Genomic DNA, 19,803 nt, shown 5'->3' with positions numbered 1-19,803 from the left:
TTTGTTTATTTTTTTTGTGGTGCTAAAGATCGAACCCAGGGTCTCTCACTTGCGAGGCGAGCACTCTGCCGCTGGGCTGAAAGATGGAAGATCTTCTGTTTATCAAGTTTCAGATTATTACTTTATAAAGCTACATTAGTTTCTCTGCAAAAGAGTAAAAATGCTATGTAATATCTTATATATGGATATTTTAATGTGAGGATTTATTTTCATTTTTGTTAGATTATGCTTATGGTTGTTTATATTGATTGACTAGAATTTTTTTTTTTTTTTAGAGAGAGAGAGAGAGAGAGAGAGAATTTTTTTAATATTTATTTTTTAGTTCTCGGTGGACACAACATCTTTGTTTGTACGTGGTGCTGAGGATCGAACCCGGGCCGCACGCATGCCAGGCGAGCGCGCTACTGCTTGAGCCACACCCCCAGCCCCGATTGACTAGAATTTTAATAATGAGCTTTGGGTTATAAAACAAAAGCAGTTATATGTCCAATGGTTTCTTCAGATTATAAAATACTGTGTCTAGTTAAAGTGACTATACTGTGGTATGTTGAACCCTGTGTGTTAGAGATGAGAAAAAGAAAAAGTTTAAGGGACCTAGAGCCCATTAATAAATAAAGCAACTGAGATATAGGTTATTTTCAACATATTCCAGTGTTGGATAATTTGGAGCAGTTGTCATACACAGAAGACATTTGGCAGGGTCTGGAGACATTTTGATTGTTATAACAATGAGATTGTGCTATTTTTATTTAGTGAGTAGAGGTCTCAGGAGTGCTGCTAAATATTCTACAGTACATAGCTCCCACAACAAAGAATTATCTAGCTAATAATACCAGTAGTGCTGAGATTGATAAGCCTGATGTATACCTCAGGAGCATGTTATATATCTAGAATTCTTAAACATTTTAGTAATAGAAGTATTGTAGTAATGTAATTTTCAGGCCCAGGCTGAAATTTGTCAACAAATTGTAATCTGTGTAAACAGCCCATCTTAAAATTGTGCTGTGTGTGGCCTACAAGGTGAAACCTCATGACCCTTTTGATCTACTCTGGATCAGGTACCTTTGTAATTGCTAGGTATATAGTGATTCTTGGTGCATGGCTAAAGTGCAGAAGTGGAAAATACACAATCTGTAAATCCCTTAAAGAATAAATAAGATAATTACCGTCAGTGATAAGTCCTTTAATTTACATATAAGAAGTTTTTTATTTTTTAAACATTTTTTTCTAGTCAATTTGTGTAAAGTACTGGCTATTGCTGCCAGTTTCAGGTTCAGTTGTATAGTAAACATGGGAGCAAGAAAAGAAGGAGTAGTTAACAGAATACTGTTTAATTTTGAGACTGAGATTAAGGCAAAATATTGACTTAATATCTCCAAGTGATTTGAAGAGTTCCATATATTGATATTTGTTTTTGGAGAAAAATTTATTTCTCGTTATTTTCACTTTCGAAGTTGGTATCTAAACCATTAGCAGTAGTGTATGTATCTTTCTTGATAATTCTAATAATGCCCTTAATTTGTAGATAGTACTTTTTACAGACGTTTTCTCATTAACTTCTCAAAACTGCATTCTGAAATAGGAAAAACAAATAAAATCTCTTTTTGAAAAAGTATAAAAGTAAGATTCAGGAAGGTTTGAGTCATTTGCTGAAGGTCCCATGCTTAAATGAGAGCCTGTGCCAAGTCTTCTGACTTCTCTTTCTGCTAAACAAAGCTGCCTTTAAGAAAATTGACACCAGATTAACTTAATGTTTCTGAATTCCAAACCCTGCCCCTGAGTTGATCCCAGAGGTTAGATTCAGCACTTGATTTTTTTTTTTCTGCGCAGAATTGTTTCATGTGTGTTTTCTGTTAGACCAATATAATTTTGCTTCTCAGGTGTGTTCTTTTTAATGAGTTTTCTCTTTATTTTGAAAATAAATTGATATGTACCATAGTGCAGTATTTCACGTTTAGAACAATTTTGCCTCATTTTCTTTTTAAAAATTTTTTTTGCATCATTTTTGAGCATTTTTTTTTCCTGCTCTGTTTTAAAATGTAGAAGCTAAGTAGATTATTTAGATTTCTTTCAAAAGAGCCCTCAGGCTCACTGTGTCAAATACCAATCATGTATTTGACAAAGATAAAAGTGTAATTGCAAGGCAATAAGGGTGTCTTTTTTCTTTAGGAAGTTAAGTGAAATTCTGAATTAATAAAATAAGATTTAGGATAGTCATAAACATTGCAGAATGATGTATCTTCTTATGTAGTGTTTATTTATCACTAGGTTTAAATCAGTGAATTTATTAAGACTGCTCATTTGAAAAAAAAATAAATACAAATTGCCACAATATTATTCCAGACCTACTGAATAGAGGGGGTGGGGAGAGACACAGACACAGAGAGATAAGTAACAAAGATGCTTATGCTTACTAATATTTAAAAGTTAGTACCAATTTTCATTTCTGTGTCCTGCATTTGCTTTACATTAAAATGAGATGTTGAACTAGGTAATAGATACCTAAGATTTTTCTCATTCTCAATTTCTGTGGTATTTTTCACAATAGTTTTAATACTTCTTTCTTTCCTTCCTTCCTTCCTTCCTTCCTTCCTTCCTTCCTTCCTTCCTTCCTTCCTTCCTTTTTTTTTTTTTTTTTTTTTGGTTAGAGGAAAGAAGATGAGATTTCCCCCCAGAAATCAGTCTTATTAGGTATCTTTGCTTAAGCAGTCCTATTTAATGGGTTCTTTCATACTTTTTATTGAGTTTTGTTTAGTGAAGCCATTTCTGTATACCAGTAGATAAATCTCAGAGCGGGGGAAAAAAGCAAGGTTCAGTCTTCAGAGTCCTGAATTTGAATCCCTGATTGCTTTTACAGTATTGTTACCCAGCCTTTTTGATTAAGAGAACCCTTTAAAGGAAAAAGAACAAAAACCTTATAGAAGTGCAATGTGTATACAGATATAAATAAAGTTTGAGACATTTTTTATAAACTGGACACAAGTGTGTAAATCTGTACTCCTAGAAGTCCCCTTAATAATTAATGACTGTGTATTTCCTTCCTCCAGAGGTAACCATAATGTCATAGATTAATTTTCTTGTTTTTGTACTTTATATCACTGTAATCATTCCAGATATGTATGTCTAGTTTCTTTGTCTTAGAATCATGTTTTCAATATTTATCTTGTGTTTTCTGGGTGTAGTTGTAGGTTGTTACGTTTTATTGCTTCATGGTATTTCATTGTGTTACTATACAACATTTTATTTACTTATACTATTGTTGAAGGCAGTCTGTGTTGTTTCCAGCTTGGGGCTATTATAAATACAATTGCTATGAACATTCTATTTTTTGTTTATTTGCTCAATATATATATATATGCATTTCTGTTAGCTACATACCCAGGAGTGAAATCATTGAGTCAGGATTATGATCCCATGTCCCCTTTAAATATTAAAAACAATAACAGACCTCTTTATAATAGTCACATTTTAAAAGTTTGAATAACCATATGATAGAAATTGTCTTTGAATTTGGAATGTTCATCGTAAGTCAGTTTGTATTTTTGTAAATCACTATAGTACCTACTTGTATTTGAAAAATAATAGTATCTACTACTTTATTATGAGATACTCAGTTCAAACACAGTATTTAATGAGCCTAATAGACTTGTATAGTTATTGAAGTGATTATTCAAGATAATGTCATTAGATGGAGATTCAAGGTACTACTTAGAGCTGTGTAACTTCTCTTAGCTTCTGTTTCTTTATTTACCATACTTGATCTAGACTTCCATATTACAAAATGGGAATGGAAATACTCAGAAAATTATTGTGAGGGTTTAATTTGCTAAATGCACCTATCAGAGTGTCTGGCATGTAGTTAGTGAACAATAAATAATTGTTGTCCTGTTCTTCCTTTGTAAGGGTACTCTGCTGATAAAATTGGTAAACACATCCTGCACATATATAGCCTGATCCACCCCCAACAGTTCTTCCACAAAGATGATTTCTAAGTCAATTGGACTTTTCATCTTGGACTTTTCACTGTTTTAGATTGAGCTAATTTAACTTAACTTCTCCTCCACCAGCCTTTTCTTCTGATGTCTTAATGTTTATTAAATAGTATTGGCTTGCTTTCAAGTACCCACTTGATTCCTAGAGTGTCAGAGTGGGAAGGAGCCCAGAAGACATTGGGCATGTGTGCCTTTAATTGTTTTTCAGATGTTTTTAGTTTCTCTACCATGTGACGGCACTTTGGGCATACAAAGATAAGACATGATTTCTGCCCATAAATAGCTTACAATATAGTTGGAGAGAAAGATAAATAATACATTTGTGGTGAGTGCATTGTGACTGCATGCATAGGATGCTATGGTAGCAACTCCAGCTGCAAGTGGGGATCAAAAGAGATGAAACATGAGTTTCAGAGGTAGCTAGGAAAAAGGACTGAAGGGCATTCTAGGCAGAGAGAAGAACAGTGGATGCAAAGGCTGAAATGCAAGAAATAGTATGATGCTTTTAGGGAATAGTATTGAGAGCTAACATTTATTGAGTATATACTGGTGCATATATATACTGGCATTTTTGTGATCCTGAAAAGAATTCAGTGTCCCTGGAATGAAGAGTCAGTGTTACACAGTGGAGGATACAGTAAGTTTAATCACCTAGGGTATACAATCTAGATCTTTTGGTTTCTGGTCCTGTATTCTTCCATCTTCTAAAATTGTTTTTGAAATGTATAATGTTGTGTATTGGTTGAAGTGAGTAGGCCAGTGTCTCTGGGCCTTTGACCCTAAAGCCTATACTCTTTTAACTATGTTTGTTTAAGTTATAGAAGCATTTTGTAAGCATTAAGACAGGAATACAAGAGAAATTTCAAACTAGGTTGCCTTGATCTACAATTTTATGGCTTTCCCCCCACATCTTTGAATTTTCAAGGTATTAGGTTGAATAAAGAGATCAGCTTTTATGGTTGTCCTACTTTTCCTCTGTTCCAGATTCTTCTTCATAAATCGGGATATTAGGAACTACTTTTTATTTAGCCTAGAATTTATTCCATTAAACTGGTTTACTTTAATCAAATTAAGGAGTACCACTGTATTTTAGTTTATTAAGGGAAAGCTAACTTGTAAATAGACTCTTTTCTGTTGGTTACATAATTTTATTTTTATGAAGAAGTCTACTTAGATCTTGATTTGTTTGATAAGTAACCAGATTTGCCCAGTTGAAGAATTTATTGTCCTAAGGATCTGGTTGAACAGTTTATTATTCAGTTAAATGAATTTTTAAGATATTCCTTAAGCTAATTGTGAAGTAATTTACAGGTTTGCACCCTTACTTTCTGAAGTAAGAATCTTTTTTTTTTTTTTTTTATTGTTGGTTGTTCAAGAAGTAAGAATCTTCTGAAAACAAAGTTACACTAACATAGGGACCTTAGATTTTAGTCTTCATAACATAGAGGTCTCAGTTCTCAATAATGTCTATAAAGGCAGACAAATTTTAATCAAAGATGTGCTTTCCCTATTCCTGTGTATTTTATTTCAGGACCCTTTTCTTTTAATTGTGGGTAATGGATGGTAGTATGGTTGTGACACTGTGTACTAACTTCAGCTAGTGTTTTAGTATATCATTTATGTTTCGCTGTTCCTCCCATTGCATCTGAAGCTTCTTTCTCAAGTGGTACTTTTGCTTTTTCTGTCCTCAAACTAGCTATATCTTATTTCTCTGATAGCCATTTACATAGCTAATTCAGCCTCTTTTTAGAATGAGCCCCATGGAAGGTAAAGGCTACATTTTATCCCCCCCCCCCCTTTTGGAGACAGAGTTTCTCTAAATTGCCCAGGTTAGGGTTGAACTTGTGATCCTCCTGCCTAAGGCCTCCCAAGTTGCTAAGATTACAGGTGTGCACAACCACACCTGACTATTCATTTAATATTTGTTAAACTGAGTTGGGCTCAAACAGATAAATGCTCAATAGGTTTGTAAGTACCTATTGAGCATTTATCTGCTTGATATTTTTTATCAATAAATGTTACCAATGATTATATCTCTAGTGGTCCAATGTATGAAATAAAACAATATAAAACTGGTGATCAGACATAAACGTTTCAATAAAGACAAAGTTTCACACATTCCAACATGTCAGCAAAATTTCAGAATTTTTATAAGAGAATGTTTCTTTTTTGGAGGCAGGGGGATACCAGAAATTGAACTCCAGGGGCACTCAATCACTGAGCCACATCCCCAACCCAACTTGAAGACCTTTCTTCTTTATCAGTATGGTTTTCTGTATGATTTTTTTTTTTTGATCTTGAAGACCTTTCTTCTTTAATCAGTATGGTTCTCTGTATGATTTTTTTTTTAAATTGGATAGTTCCATCAAACTTTGATAGTAAACATACTCTAAAAAATTATTAGTTAAAGTTGTACTTTGTATGAATCATCAGAGTCAGATCTTTTCACAGATGGACTTCATTGAATGTAGGAGGGGAAATATTAAATATTAAAATGTCTTTATATGGTAAGTCAGCATTGACTTCTTCGAGATGCCCATTGGGAGGCTGAGTCAGGAAGATTGAGAGTCCAAAGCAAAAGTGAGGCACTAAGCAACTCAGTAAGACCCTGTCTCTAAATAAAATCAAAATAGGGCTGGGGATGTGGCTCAGTGGTTGAGTGCCCCTTGAGTTCAATTTCTGGTATCCCCCTGCCCCCCAAAAAGAAACATTCTCATAAAAATTCTGAAATTTTGCTGACATGTTGGAATGTGTGAAACTTTGTCTTTATTGAAACGTTTATGTCTGATCACCAGTTTCATTTCATACATAGGACCACTAGAGGTATAATCATTGGTAACATTTATTGATAAAAATACTGATAAGCATAGTTACAGCTTAGAAATATAATTCATGGGTAAATTCTTATTCTTGACACAGATTGGCATTCTGTTGAATTCAGATTAGCTTTTGTAGAAGTATGATGAGGAATAGAAAGTGCAGTTGTAATAGATGAAAGAAGAACATGCATACATATAGGCAGCCCATGCTTTGCAAAGTTTTAATATGCATGAGTTTCTGTTATGGTTTGGCTCATCAGCATGGTTCAACTTTCAGTTATCATGGTATATTTAATATGAATAGCTGCATAAAATACAAAACTTTTCATTTGGCTTTTCTTTTTTTTTTTTTTTTTTTAAAGAGAGAGGGAGAGAGAGAGAATTTTTAATATTTATTTTTTAGTATTTGGCGGACGCAACATCTTTGTCTGTATGTAGTGCTGAGGATCGAACCCGGGCTGCACGCATGCCAGACGAGCGCACTACCACTTGAGCCACATCCCCAGCCCTCAGTTGGCTTTTCAATCTGCAGGTTGCTGTGCAGGTAATAGGTACACATCCTGATCAGATACCAATCATGTCACTTCTTTCCAAGTCTGTCATTGACTGGTTATTGCATATCTGAAAATGCAGTGACTGCACAGATAACAAAGTATATTATTGTATTGCTTCCTTGTCTCTCAATAATAAACTCAAATGGCTTCATAAACAAAAATGAATAGTAAAAGGAGGGAATGGCCCACAAATGTAAAAGTGAAGTACAGAAGTCAAAGTGATAATACTGAGAAGGAAGCTAAATCAAACATAATGGAGCTACAGAACATATAGGGGCCTGTGGGAATGTTGACTTGGCTGTCATTTTAGAAATCTAGATAAGCAGACAGAAGAATTTAATGAAGGCAAGCTTGCCAATGTAAATGAGTAAAATGTTTGCTGGCAAAAACAAGTCACATTAAAGAAATCTCTAAAGATATTTTGTGCCTTGAAAGTGCAAATAGTAAAATTACCTAAACCTAGAAAGGAGTGTGACAGTTTGCCAAGGGGTAGAAACGATGTTCACTTAAAATCATAAATTATATGAGAAGGCAAGCATTGTTCAAACTATTCCTGATAATTTTTTTTAAGAGAGAGAAGAGAGAATTTTTTAATATTTATTTTTCTGTTTTCGGTGGACACAGCATCTTTTTTATTTTATTTTATGGTGCTGAGGATTGAACCCAGCGCGTTACCACTTGAGCCACATCCCCAGCCCATTCCTGATAATTTTTATAGAACACCCATAAATAGTTTTATTGTTTTGTTTTCCATTACCTTGTAGATTTGAAACTGACAGTTTTTCAAGTTCTGGCAAAACTTTTTAAGGTCATGAGATAGTAGTTTTTCATTGATTATTAAGAAAGCTTTGCATGTTTTTTGTTTTTTTCCCCCCTCACGATTGATTAATTTTACTATCCTACACTAAAATACCAAGCAAGCAAGGCCTGCCTGTGTGTGTTGGTCAAATATTAGTTACCCTCTGCCCATCCAGTTGGGCAGTTTCATAGCTAGGAAATGGTGCGAAAACTGGAATTGCATATATGGACATGAATTTAAACATAAAATTCTGTTATTTTCTAAGTGTCTGACTTTAAACAGATCATTTAACCTCAGGGTCATTTTATCTTTAACACAGTACCTGCTTAATGAATACTTTCTAAATATGTTGAACAAATGCAATACTTTTTTTTTTTTTTCTGATGTGAACACATAATGTTGTGCTGTGGCATATATAATTCATGGTATATAGAACCCTCTTTCAGATTAGGGATTCTCAACTACTGTTGACTTTTTGACCGGATAGTTTTTTATTGCAGGGAGCTCTCCATCCTGTACATTGTAGGATGTTTAACAGTGTCCTGGACTCTACCCACTAGATGCTTGCCTGCCAGCCTTCCTTCCTGTTTAACCCAGGGATGCTTTGTCACTGAGCTACATCCTCAGCCCTTTTTCTTTTTTATTTTTAGATGGGTTCTTGCTTAGTTGGTGAGGCTGGCCTTGAACCTGCGGATCCTCTTTCTTCAGTCTCCCAAGTTGCTAAGATAACAGTCTGGGCTAAATTCACTCTTAATCCATTATTGCAAGTCATTTTATGCTTTTTGGCGGGGGATTACTGGGAATTAAACCCAGAGGCACTTAACCACGAGCTACATCCTCAGTCCCTTTTTATTTTAAGACAGGTTCTCTGTAAATTGCTTTTTGCTTTGCTAAGTGGCTAAGGCTGGCCTCAAACTTGTGATACTTCAGCTTCTGGGGCCACTGGAATTACAGGCAAGTGCCATTATGCCTGGCTAAAAACTTTCTTAATAAACAGTGTTCATCCCAGATAATACATCCTGCATTCTTAATATAATTTTATTTACTTTCAACAAAAATTTATTATCACCACTAAGGACACAAAAGTTGTTTCTTCCTTAATAGTAATGTCATGACTCCTCCTATCACTTTGGTTGATCTATTAATCAATCTCTCTTTGTAGAGAGTACCTATTTAAAAAGGTGCTCATAACAGCCCAGAGTGATGTGCACACCTGTAATCCCAGAGGCTCAGGAGGCTGAGAGAGGAGGATTGTGAGTTCAAAGCCAGTCTCAGCAAAAAGTGAGGCGCCAAGCAACTCAGTGAGACCTTGTCAAAAATAGGCCTGGGGACGTGTCTCAGTGGTCGAGTGCCCCTGAGTTCAATTTTGGTTCCTTCTGCCCCCAAGTGCCCAATCTGCAAGTTTTCTCATCCAAGTCTGTAAGGGAAGATTGTGTGTGTGAATTGTTCTTTCTCTTGCCAGTGAGGCTAGTTTATTTTTTCCTATCAGTAATCCTCTGTTGATCCAATTGCACATATCTTGATCTCAGAATTACTAAGTTTAAGCAGTCCCACTGACATTTCAGACTCTTTGCAGTCTCACCAGATTTTACAAATAAGGGAAACATTGAACTATGATTGTATCTTATATGCTCATTTATAGTTTAGTTTTGTTTTGATACTGTAAATTGAACCCAGGGGTACTCTACAACTGATCCACATCCTCAGTCTTTTTTAAAATTTCAAGATAAGGTCCTACTAAATTGCTGAGGTTAGCCTCGAATTTTGCAGTCCTCTTGTCTCACACACTCCAGTAGCTGGGATTACAGGAACACCAAATTGTGCCTGGTTTGTTTATGGCTTTGAAACTTCTGATACAATTTATTTGCATGGCAATAAAAATCGAATCCTTGTTTGTTATACATGTTGAATACGCATACATATTTGAGCTATTTTATATATTATATAACTCTATATTTTAAAATTAGTCTGATAACTTCAGGCTGTTGCCTATTTTCATATAATTCATGTTTTAATGGAACTTCATCATTTTACATTTAATTAGGCACACTCTTTAAAGCATTCGTTAATTAAACCACCATATATGGGGAAGAAGACAAGCAAACACCTAGACCTAATTTTGGTCTAAAAAAGTAAAATTTTATCCAATGTTAAATAAAATAGTAGAAGTTAACAACAACAACAACAAAAAAAGAGTCTAATTAGATAGATACTCATTAATTGGCCAGTGAAAGACACAGACTTATACGTGCTGAGGAAATTTAGAAGAGGAGACAGTTCCTATGGGTTAGGTAGGGTGTGCATTGTCTGAAAATTGGTCCTGGGTCCGAGGAAGAGTGAAAAACTATTAAATATTACAAGGAATTTAGTCCTCCACAGGACTGCCATGTACAGATATGTGTTTGTGTTTAAAGTGTCATGGGAATAGGATAGGGGGAAACAATCTAAAAATGTTCCTGGGGTGGGGGAAGTGGTAATGAAAGAAAGGTTGAGAAATAACCAGGTGAAAGGAAGTTAGGGAAGCATTTAAAACAGGAAGTATAAAGATTAGTTGGGCTCATTTTAGGTAATCAAAGACTGTGTGTGTTTTATTAGAGAATATACTCTTTTCCTAAAGTCATAGTTTGGGCGTGTAAATCTAACATGCTATGTAATAGCCTCAAGCTAATATTTTACAAAGTGAAGAAAGGAATAAAATCTTTTTAAAAAAAAAATAGGTTCAAATTCGAGTGCTGTGGTAGATTCCCTATTGCTTCTGTGTGTTTATTTTTAATAGTTTTCAGATCAGGGATAGAAGATAATTTTCTTCTTTTCTTAATTGCCAATGGACCTTTATTTGTGTGTGTGTGTGTGTGTGTGTGTGTATAAATAAACTTATGTGGTGGTGAGAATTGAACCCAGTGCCTCATACATGCTAGGCAAGTACTCTACCACTGAACTACAACCCCAGGTGCACCCCCCCACCCCAACTTTCTTCATGTAATCATGTTAGCAGCACTGTTTATCTAGCAGAATCTTTGGTTAGATATGGAATTCCAGTTCTTACACTATCATTATTCATTGAATTATAGTATCAGAATTTGAGAGATGTAGGTGGCTATATAAGTGAGAAACTTGAGCTTTAGAAAGTTTGAGTGACTTCTAATAAAAACCCTTCCTATTTGTGGTTAGAAGTCGCCTGACTTTTTTGTCCATTTCCCTTTTTATTGTTCTATCTAAACTATAAGCTTGGTCTAGAAACAGAAATCTTCATTTTAGAGATTTAAATCGTTATTAGGTTGTTACTTTTTGCTCTATGTTCCTGGACAAAATTTTCTTTAGAATGTGGAAAGACACTGGGGTTTTGGATTTTTTTTTTTTTTAAACTTTTCTACTTGACTAGCTTTAACCTTGGACAACTTATTTAACCTCTTTCTATAATGTTCTTATGCATGGTTTGTGTTTTGGAGGGGAGGAGAGGTACTGGGGATTGAACCCTGGGGCTCTTTACCTTTGAGCTAAATCCTCAGCCCTTTTATCTCGAGACAGGATCTCCCTAAATTACTTATGGCCTTCCTAAATTGCTGAGGCTGGCTTAGAATTCATGATTCTCATACCTGAGCCCCCGGGAGTCTCTCAGATTACAGGTGTATGCCACTGTGCCTGACTAAGGTTATATGTTAAATGAGGATAAGAATACTTAAGTAATAAAAAGATGGTTATGAGAATTAAATTTGATAACCTATATGGAGCCCTTTCCTCTGTTTTGGGCATTTATTTGGCATTTGGGATTGTAGCTGAGTGGTAGAGTGGCTGCTACTTATTTTAGATATACCAGGTGGGAGTCTTGATTTTCTTCTTAGTATAATATTATGTGGTTTGTGAAAATCTTAAAACCAAAAAAGAATCCAGTAAATCTCCTCCAAGAATTTGATACTGAAACAAACAGGGATGATGATGTAGTAGATAAGTTCACTTATCTGTCAGAAAATTTGATACTGTACTTTTTTTTTTAATATTTTTTTAGTTGTAGATGGACAAATACCTTCATTTTATTTATTTTTAAATATTTTTTAATACTTATTTTTTAGTTGTAGTTGGACATGAAACCTTCATTTGTTACTATGTGGTACAGGGGGTCGAACCCAGGGCCTCGAACATGCTAGGCGAGCGTTCCACCACTGAACCACAACCCCAGCCCATTATTTATTTATTTTCATGTGGTACTTAGAATTGAACCCAGTGCCTCATTCGTGCGAGGCAAGTGCTCTGCTACTGAGCCACAATCTAGCCCCAATACTGTTTATTTTTAGTACTGATGATGTTATAATAAACTGACTTTACTTACTGTTCTTAAAATTTTTTTATCTTTTTTTTTTTTTTTTTTACTCTTGAAATACAGAATTTTATTTAGAAACTGTTTAAAAGTAGAAAAAAACCCTGTCAAGAAAGACCAGGTGGAAAATGGGTTCCCGACAAAATGGAATTTTAGGGCAACAAAAGTCTAAAAGGCCACAAAAGAGAAATAGCACCACTGTCATTTGAACAATGGCTAGTTACTTGCATTTTTTGGCATTGTTAATCAATGAGTCTGGGTTTTCCTCTGAATTCCACACAGAGCATGCACTACACAGCAATTTTATCATAAAATACCTGTTTTCTACACACATTTTAGGATAAGCTACCACCATAAACAAACCAATACAAACACATCAGGGGCTGAACAATCTCAGTAGTGGGTAACATACATTTTGCAGAATTCTGCCAAACAAGGGATTGAATAGGCCATGGGCAAAGCAAATAAAGAAGAGTTAAGGAATGAAATATTTTAAATATTAATAATTAATTCAGACATGGTACTGTATTTTCTGCAAAAGAAATTAACATTTAGTAACATACTAGTGAATTTTATCTCCAAAGAGATTAGTGCACTGGCAAAGTATTCGGGTAACAGTGGAGAGCCATGGACAGCAGATACCGAAAACACCCCAGCCTTGTAGATCCCAAGTTAACGATGGCCTTCACTGATCACTCCCTTTGCTAGAGATCCAGCAAGAGCTTGCAGCATGATCATCTGCCTGCTGTACTTCCAATGCTAAGCAGCAAACTTAAGGAGCCAAAGAGGAGTCCCCAGGGGGCAAGGGGACAGAGAAGAGAAACATGTTAAATGTAAACTTTAGTAAAACAGGACACAACCCCCATCCAAATCCCAAGGATGTGGGTAATTCTCCAATAGTAGTTATTAGATTAAAAACTGGACACACCTCATTTTCCTCAACACATAGAAATTTCAGGAATAAATGGAAAAATCATCAGAAATTTCAGGAATAAATGGAAAAATCATCAGAGAAACACTCAATGAAACACTCTTCACCTCAAACATTTCAGGGCTGAATTACCTTCTATTCATCCAGGCAACCAAGCTGTTTGCTTTTAGCAGGGATGCAACTGGTCAATGACACAAAATGGTTTTACAGAGCAATTGCTTAAACTTTCCTTTTGGGACAAAGCCTAGGCCTGCAGGGATTCAAGCAACCCCACAAGGCCTGTGACAGCAGGTTCCAAATGTTCTGAGGTCTGGACCTTCCTTCCCAGATACAATTTGTCAGACACATAAAATCTCTTGTCATGTTACATTTTATATTTTGAAATATGGAAGCATATTTTAAATACTCTTAAGGCATTTATTTATTAAAACGTTCTCTGCCAAGACTTCACATTAGGTTAAAACTCAATTCAGTCTTTACTGAAGTCACCACCTCAGTGTATTACATAAAAACACATTCTCCAGCAATCAGTGTGACCAGCATTCCACATCGTGAGCCCCATAGTCAGCCTCTTTGATCCCCAGGTGAACGAACTAGATGTTAATACTGCTCTGCTACAAGGTAAAAGCTCCTAACTCAAACTTATTGGAAAAGGAGTGAAACTTCTGCAAAGTGCACTTTTAAAAAGAGGTACTTTTTGCTTATGAAAAGAAACCAGTGAATCCTCTAAGAATAATAAAAGGGAGTATTTTACAGTTAAGCACATGATTTGGAGTGAAGAATTCGGATGTTGCTTTGCTGGTCCAGGCTGTTAATACTCTTCTTGTTCCTCCTGTGGGCCCCCTTCATCAGGTATCACAAAGCCTTCGTCTGTGGCATAGAGAATGTCTATAATCCTCTGTAATACAGGGTCGTTCTCCCCCTCGTTCTCCTGGCAAATCAATTCAATGTTCCTTAGCTTTCCAAAATAGAAATCTCTCTCCTTCTCCAAGTCTTCAACAGTAAGTTTCAACACGTTGACCTGCTGCATCAATTCGGCTGCTTCATCATCGCCATTGCCTACACCAGGATTCTTTCGCACCACCCCTGGGCCAGCCTTAGGAGCCGCAGTAGTTCTCTGTGTTGAAATGGGTCTCTGTGGGGCTGCACTGCTCGAGCTGAGAGGTTTCTTCGGTTTATTAAGAGCTGGAGCAACAAGAGAGGGAGCAACCGCGGTTTCTTGACCTTGTCTGGCAGCTACAGGGTCATAGTCTTTTCCATCATAGTTTGCATCAAAAAACTTCTTGAACCACTGCACGAACTCAAAATTATCCTGAAATTTTCCTTTTACTAATTTATCCACAGGAATTATTTTGTCAACTCCCATCCTCTTAAAACCTGCTTGTAGTATTTTGAAGTTCTGGATATACTCATGTTCTAGCTTAGCTTGGAATTTCACTTTCTTCAAAGCAACAGAGCCCGGGAATAGCATGTCCATAAACTGACAATAGGCAGCTCCTATCAGAAGACCAAAGTTTAAGAACTCTCAACGCTTTAATATTAACATACAGGAAACACACATGACTATTAAATTGAAAGTGTTCAAGGCTTCATGGAGTAGGTGAAACTTGAGTCATCTTAAATGATGAATAAAATCTGGAAAGAGAGGGCTGAGCACAATTGTTCAATCTTTGTCAGATTCAACTGCAGAGACTCATTGATCCAGGCCAGCATGTCATGTCGACTTAGGTTATCACTGGTGACTGACGTCGAGTATACGTTCACTGCCATCTTCGGCTCTCGGCGGAACCGCGTCCACTGCCCGCGCCCGGCTCCGGTTCCGTCTTCGTCTCGTTCAAACCGCCCGACCAAAATTTTTTTTTTTTTTTTTAAATCTTAATTTGACAAGCAAACTGTGTTGTGCCATTTGGCTCTTAAGTCTCTTGTTTACTTTTTTTTTCCTGTGATTGCCTTGCAGAGCTCTGAGGAACAAGAGTGCAATGATGACACTTCTCAGGAGGATGAAGGGTTTATGGGCATGTCCCCTCTTTTGCAAGCCCATCATGCTATGGAAAGAATGGAAGAGTTTGTTTGTAAGGTAAGATTGTGGTTTCTTATCATTTTCTATGCTCTTTACCATCACCCCCCCCCCCAAAAAAAAAAAAAGGGAGTGGTACTTTGACCTTTGGTTTACTTTGGAAAAAAATCTCTGGTAAGATAAGGATTGGAGGCCGTCTCTTTAACCCTGTTCAAGGCACAATGCATTTTTTTGCCTATAGCAGCCTTGATAAAAGTTCTGGTAAAACTAGAATATCCATTTGGGAAACAAACTTTTCCTGATAAGAGTTTAGCAAAGTAAAGGTCTTGTTGATTAGATAAGATTAAACCAAGTTGGAAGTAGTAGATATTCAAATGCTGTATTAAAATAAATGTACTCTGCTGTTAGGATAGGAAACCTATTTTTCTTTCTAGGGATTTGATGGGCAATCAGACTACTTTTGAGATTGAAATTTTCCAGTTTTCAGCTGGTATATTTTCTGTCTCTGCGGCCTTTCTTTCAATCCATTGGCTGACTCTGTTAGGAATAATTTTGTTTTGTTTCCCTAAAATGGTAGCTAGAATTGCGGTTGCTTCCTTAGAGAAATAGGGACACTGGTGAATGAATAGGTACTTGATTAATCAGTAAGGACCTTGGCAGGTGTATGGGTATGTTTGTATAAATCCATTCATTAAACATTTAAAGAGAACTTTTAATTATTCAGAGAGAAAATTTTATGAAGTGTAACTTTTCATGGGTTTTAAGAACCACAACTTTTTTTCTTTTATTAGTGCATTATAATTGTATATAATAATAGTTGGGTTCATTTTGACAAAGTCATGGAATTTAATTTACTCCATTTCAATCTCTGGCTCCCCTATTTTCCCTTCCCTGAAACCACAACTTTTTTTGGGGTTGGAGGTAGACACTGGGGATTGAACCCAGGGATGCTTTACCAATGAGCCACATCCCAGCCCTTTAAAAATTTTTTATATTGAGACAAGGCCTCACTAAGGTGCTTAGGGCCTTGCTAAATTGCTGAGGCTGGCTTTGAGTTTATGATCCTCCTGTCCTGGCCTCCTGAGCCACTGGGATTACAGGCAGATTAGATTAGATTCTGAAAACTAAATTTAGGTTTTCCTGCATTCACAGTGATGCTGAGAATAATTGAGACCGGTTGACTTAGAATACTATATATTGGGCTAGGGATGAGAAGAGAATGTTATGATTTTAACATAGATAACCCTTCCAGACTAAGTGGGGGGGGGGTGAGGATAAATATAAACATTTGTAGGTCTCATAGAACCCTGCACATTTTAGTCAGTGTTTAAAAACTGATGACAGAAAAAGCCAAGCAAAATAATAAATTCATTGTGATCACTGTTTCAGGAGAATTAACACAAAGAAATACAATGGATACATTTTGTTTTTCAAAAAATGATTCTGATGTCAAGAAATCTCTTCAAGTCATATAGTTAGTGTCTTAGCCATTGGGGAGTTTTAATATTAATAGACCAGTTGGGATACTTAACTGCCATTTGTTCTCTTTCTGAACTGAACAAAGGATAAAGCAAATAAAACTTAAAAATTTAATAGCTAATGGGAGAATAGATAGGATGGGCATTTGCATGCTACATGCTACATATGAGTTACTGAAGAAAAATGTTTGGGTATAAAAACTATTTCCATTCCCTTATCTTCTACCAATCTGTTTGTGAGAACAGTCAGGAGGCATCCTGTTACATGGTGTTCCAGTGTCACTGTACCTTGCTGTGGCAGGGCAACTGACCAGGCTTGAAAACTGGCCATGTCTACCGACAGTAAGATTCTGTTTCTTGAACTGGAAGCAAGTAAACAGAGACAGTTTAAAATGAGGTGTGCTTTGGCTTTGCTGGTGTTACCTTCCCTTTTGGGGGAAGTAAGTAATTTTGTCTTTAACGTTTCCAAGTTTGATCTGATCTCTTTTTGCAGGCTTTGATTTTTGCTATTTTACCAGCATAGCCAGGTTTGTGTGGGAATAGGAGGTGTGCCATGGGTAGTGGAAAAAAAATGGTGTGTATATGCATGTATGTTTTAGGGTCAAGTATAAACCCAGTGGACCATTGCTGAGATGTTTGATAGAGGCAGTATCGTTATCAAGCTTATAAATAAATCTTTTGTCTATTGTTTTTTCCCAGGGAGTAAAGGTTGCCTATTTGTGTTGGCAGTATATAATTTTAAGTTGAGAGTGACGGTATATAGTATCTGTTAAATATGTCACCAAATAAAGTATAATTAAGGAAGTAGTATTGCACTTTGGCTCAGTGTTTGGACCACTAGAATATTAGAAACAATGGGACAAATCACTCTGGCATGAAATGCATATGTGACTAATAAACAATATAAAATAAAATTTGCTGAAACTAAAATAAGCAGCAAAATTTTATAAGGTTAATGTTTACAATAATGATTTTTCCCAAGTTCAAAATAGATATTAAAAATTCAGTGTCTTGATCTTTGTCTCTTCCTGTGGAAGATCTCATAATACAGCCACTTTTACAAGTGGTAATGCAGCCAACCCTCTTTATCCATGGGTTTCACGTCCATGGGTTCAACCAGCTGTGGATTGAAAATATCTGGGGGAGAGCAAAGTGGGGTGGTGCCTGTCATCTCAGCTTCTTGGGAGGCCAAGTCGGGAAGATCACCTGAGCCTGTGAATTTGAAATAGACCTTTATCTATCTATCTATTTATGGTGCTAAGAATTGAACCCAACTAAAATGTGTGTGTGTGTGTGTGTGTGTGTGTATTTAAAAAGAAAAAGGAGGGTCATATTTGTTCTTAAGTTGGCAGTTCTCATTTTCTTTGGAGTCAGAGGAGGTGTTGCATTGTCAGTTGTTTTGTAGATCTTAATAAGGAGGTAAGAGCAGAGAACAGGAAACGGCTGTGGGCACAGTGGCTGGGTGAAATCTTTCTGCATAGTAGAGAGAAGGAAAGCCAACTTTCTGTGGCTTAGCTATGTTGTTTTGTACAAGACCCCCAGAGATAAGAAGTGGTAGTCTTTGGAGGTGAGCTCTGCTCATTTGTAGTCTGGATTCTTGCTTTAAGGTAGTAATCTGGAAGCACTGCTGAGCCCACATTAACTGTAAGGTAAACCACATGCCTGGCATTTTCATTACATCTTTCTGGCTAGCAGAAGCAACTTAGTTCTGGATAAGGGATCGTTGTGGTATGAGCTCTGTGACCTGAGAGACACTGTAAAGAAACAACTACAGAAATTGATAGACATTCTAAGGAGGAATGACTCCATCCCTCTGTCAGGGAGAGGGACAACAGGAAAAGGAAGAAAAGGGGGGCTGTGGGAATTGAAGGGCCGTTAAAGTGGAGCTTCTTTGCTGTCTCTCTAACAGGAGCAAGGGGGACTAGTCACTAATTCTTAAACAGGTAATAGCTTCTAGGGATAATTAAGGACTAGGGGTTGCTAATTTATTTATGAAGTTTTTGTATCATTTTTGTTTGATCCTCATGATTTCCTTCTTATGTGATGAAACACTGTTTTCCTCAATATATAAATGAGGAAAGTGAAGTTTGGAGATTTTATAATTGATTAAAAAGCTCATATAATTTAGTTAATACTCGAGACCCAAGATTTTCTGACCCCTGTGCTCTGTTTCTTTTCTACTTCATCATATTTGATATGGTGGAGAGAGAAGAAAGAATAAAGGGAAGTGGGGGCCAGGGGAGAGTTTAGCAAAAGGCACAAAAGCATAATTCTATACAATTCTTTTTTTCCCAACAGATAAATATAAAAAGTCATATTTAATGTCACAGGAATTTTTCAGAAGTCTGTAATGAGGGATGAAGGAAGGTCTTTATGGGTGGAACTTTAGACTCCTCATCCGTTCTTCACTCAGACTGAAGTAAAGCTGTTTTAGGGCATGTTGTATAATTTTTTTTTACTCCTTTTCCTAACAAAAAAGAAATTTGTCAGTCTTAAGAATTCAGGATATGACATTATACATTTCACATATATTTGCCTTTTTAAAAACTGTTTTTTTTTTCCATTGTACAACAATGCGGTAAAAGAGACAGTTGTTTGGGACTGTTGTTGCTAATAGGACAACTAAAATCACAAAGATGTTCAATAACTCTTCTTCCAGGTATGGGAAGGTCGATGGCGAGTAATCCCTCATGATGTGCTTCCAGACTGGCTCAAGGATAATGACTTCCTTTTACATGGACATCGGCCTCCTATGCCTTCTTTTCGGGCCTGTTTTAAGAGCATTTTCAGAATACACACTGAGACAGGCAACATCTGGACACATCTCTTAGGTATGAAATATCAGTGGTAGATGAATTAGTGATTCACTTGATAATCTTGTATTTGAGGGTAAGGATA

General features: G+C 36.3%; 2 protein-coding genes across 4 annotated transcripts in view; one reads left to right on the top strand and one right to left on the bottom strand.

The window, feature by feature from the left end:
• The window catches only part of Adipor2 (adiponectin receptor 2), a 103,339-nt gene that overhangs the window by 72,001 nt on the left and 11,535 nt on the right, over positions 1–19,803 (top strand). For all 3 annotated transcript variants that reach the window (XM_077798302.1, XM_077798300.1, XM_077798301.1), the window contains exons 3-4: positions 15,368–15,487; positions 19,565–19,736. In XM_077798302.1, the coding sequence (XP_077654428.1) occupies positions 15,368–15,487; positions 19,565–19,736 (292 nt within the window). The remainder of the gene's footprint in view (positions 1–15,367; positions 15,488–19,564; positions 19,737–19,803) is intronic.
• On the bottom strand, positions 12,962–15,250 carry LOC144254876 (microtubule-associated protein RP/EB family member 1-like). Its single transcript, XM_077798614.1, has 2 exons — positions 15,062–15,250; positions 12,962–14,909 (listed from the first exon to the last, which is right to left on the bottom strand). The coding sequence occupies exons 1-2, from the start codon at positions 15,178–15,180 to the stop codon at positions 14,222–14,224; spliced, it is 807 nt and encodes a 268-aa protein (XP_077654740.1). The 5' UTR covers positions 15,181–15,250; the 3' UTR covers positions 12,962–14,221.

The sequence above is a fragment of the Urocitellus parryii genome, chromosome 5 (genome assembly GCF_045843805.1).
Source record: "Urocitellus parryii isolate mUroPar1 chromosome 5, mUroPar1.hap1, whole genome shotgun sequence".
Taxonomy (NCBI): domain Eukaryota; kingdom Metazoa; phylum Chordata; class Mammalia; order Rodentia; family Sciuridae; genus Urocitellus; species Urocitellus parryii.
The sequence above is the reverse complement of the archived record's forward strand: the minus strand, read 5'-3'. Positions and strand labels throughout refer to the sequence as shown.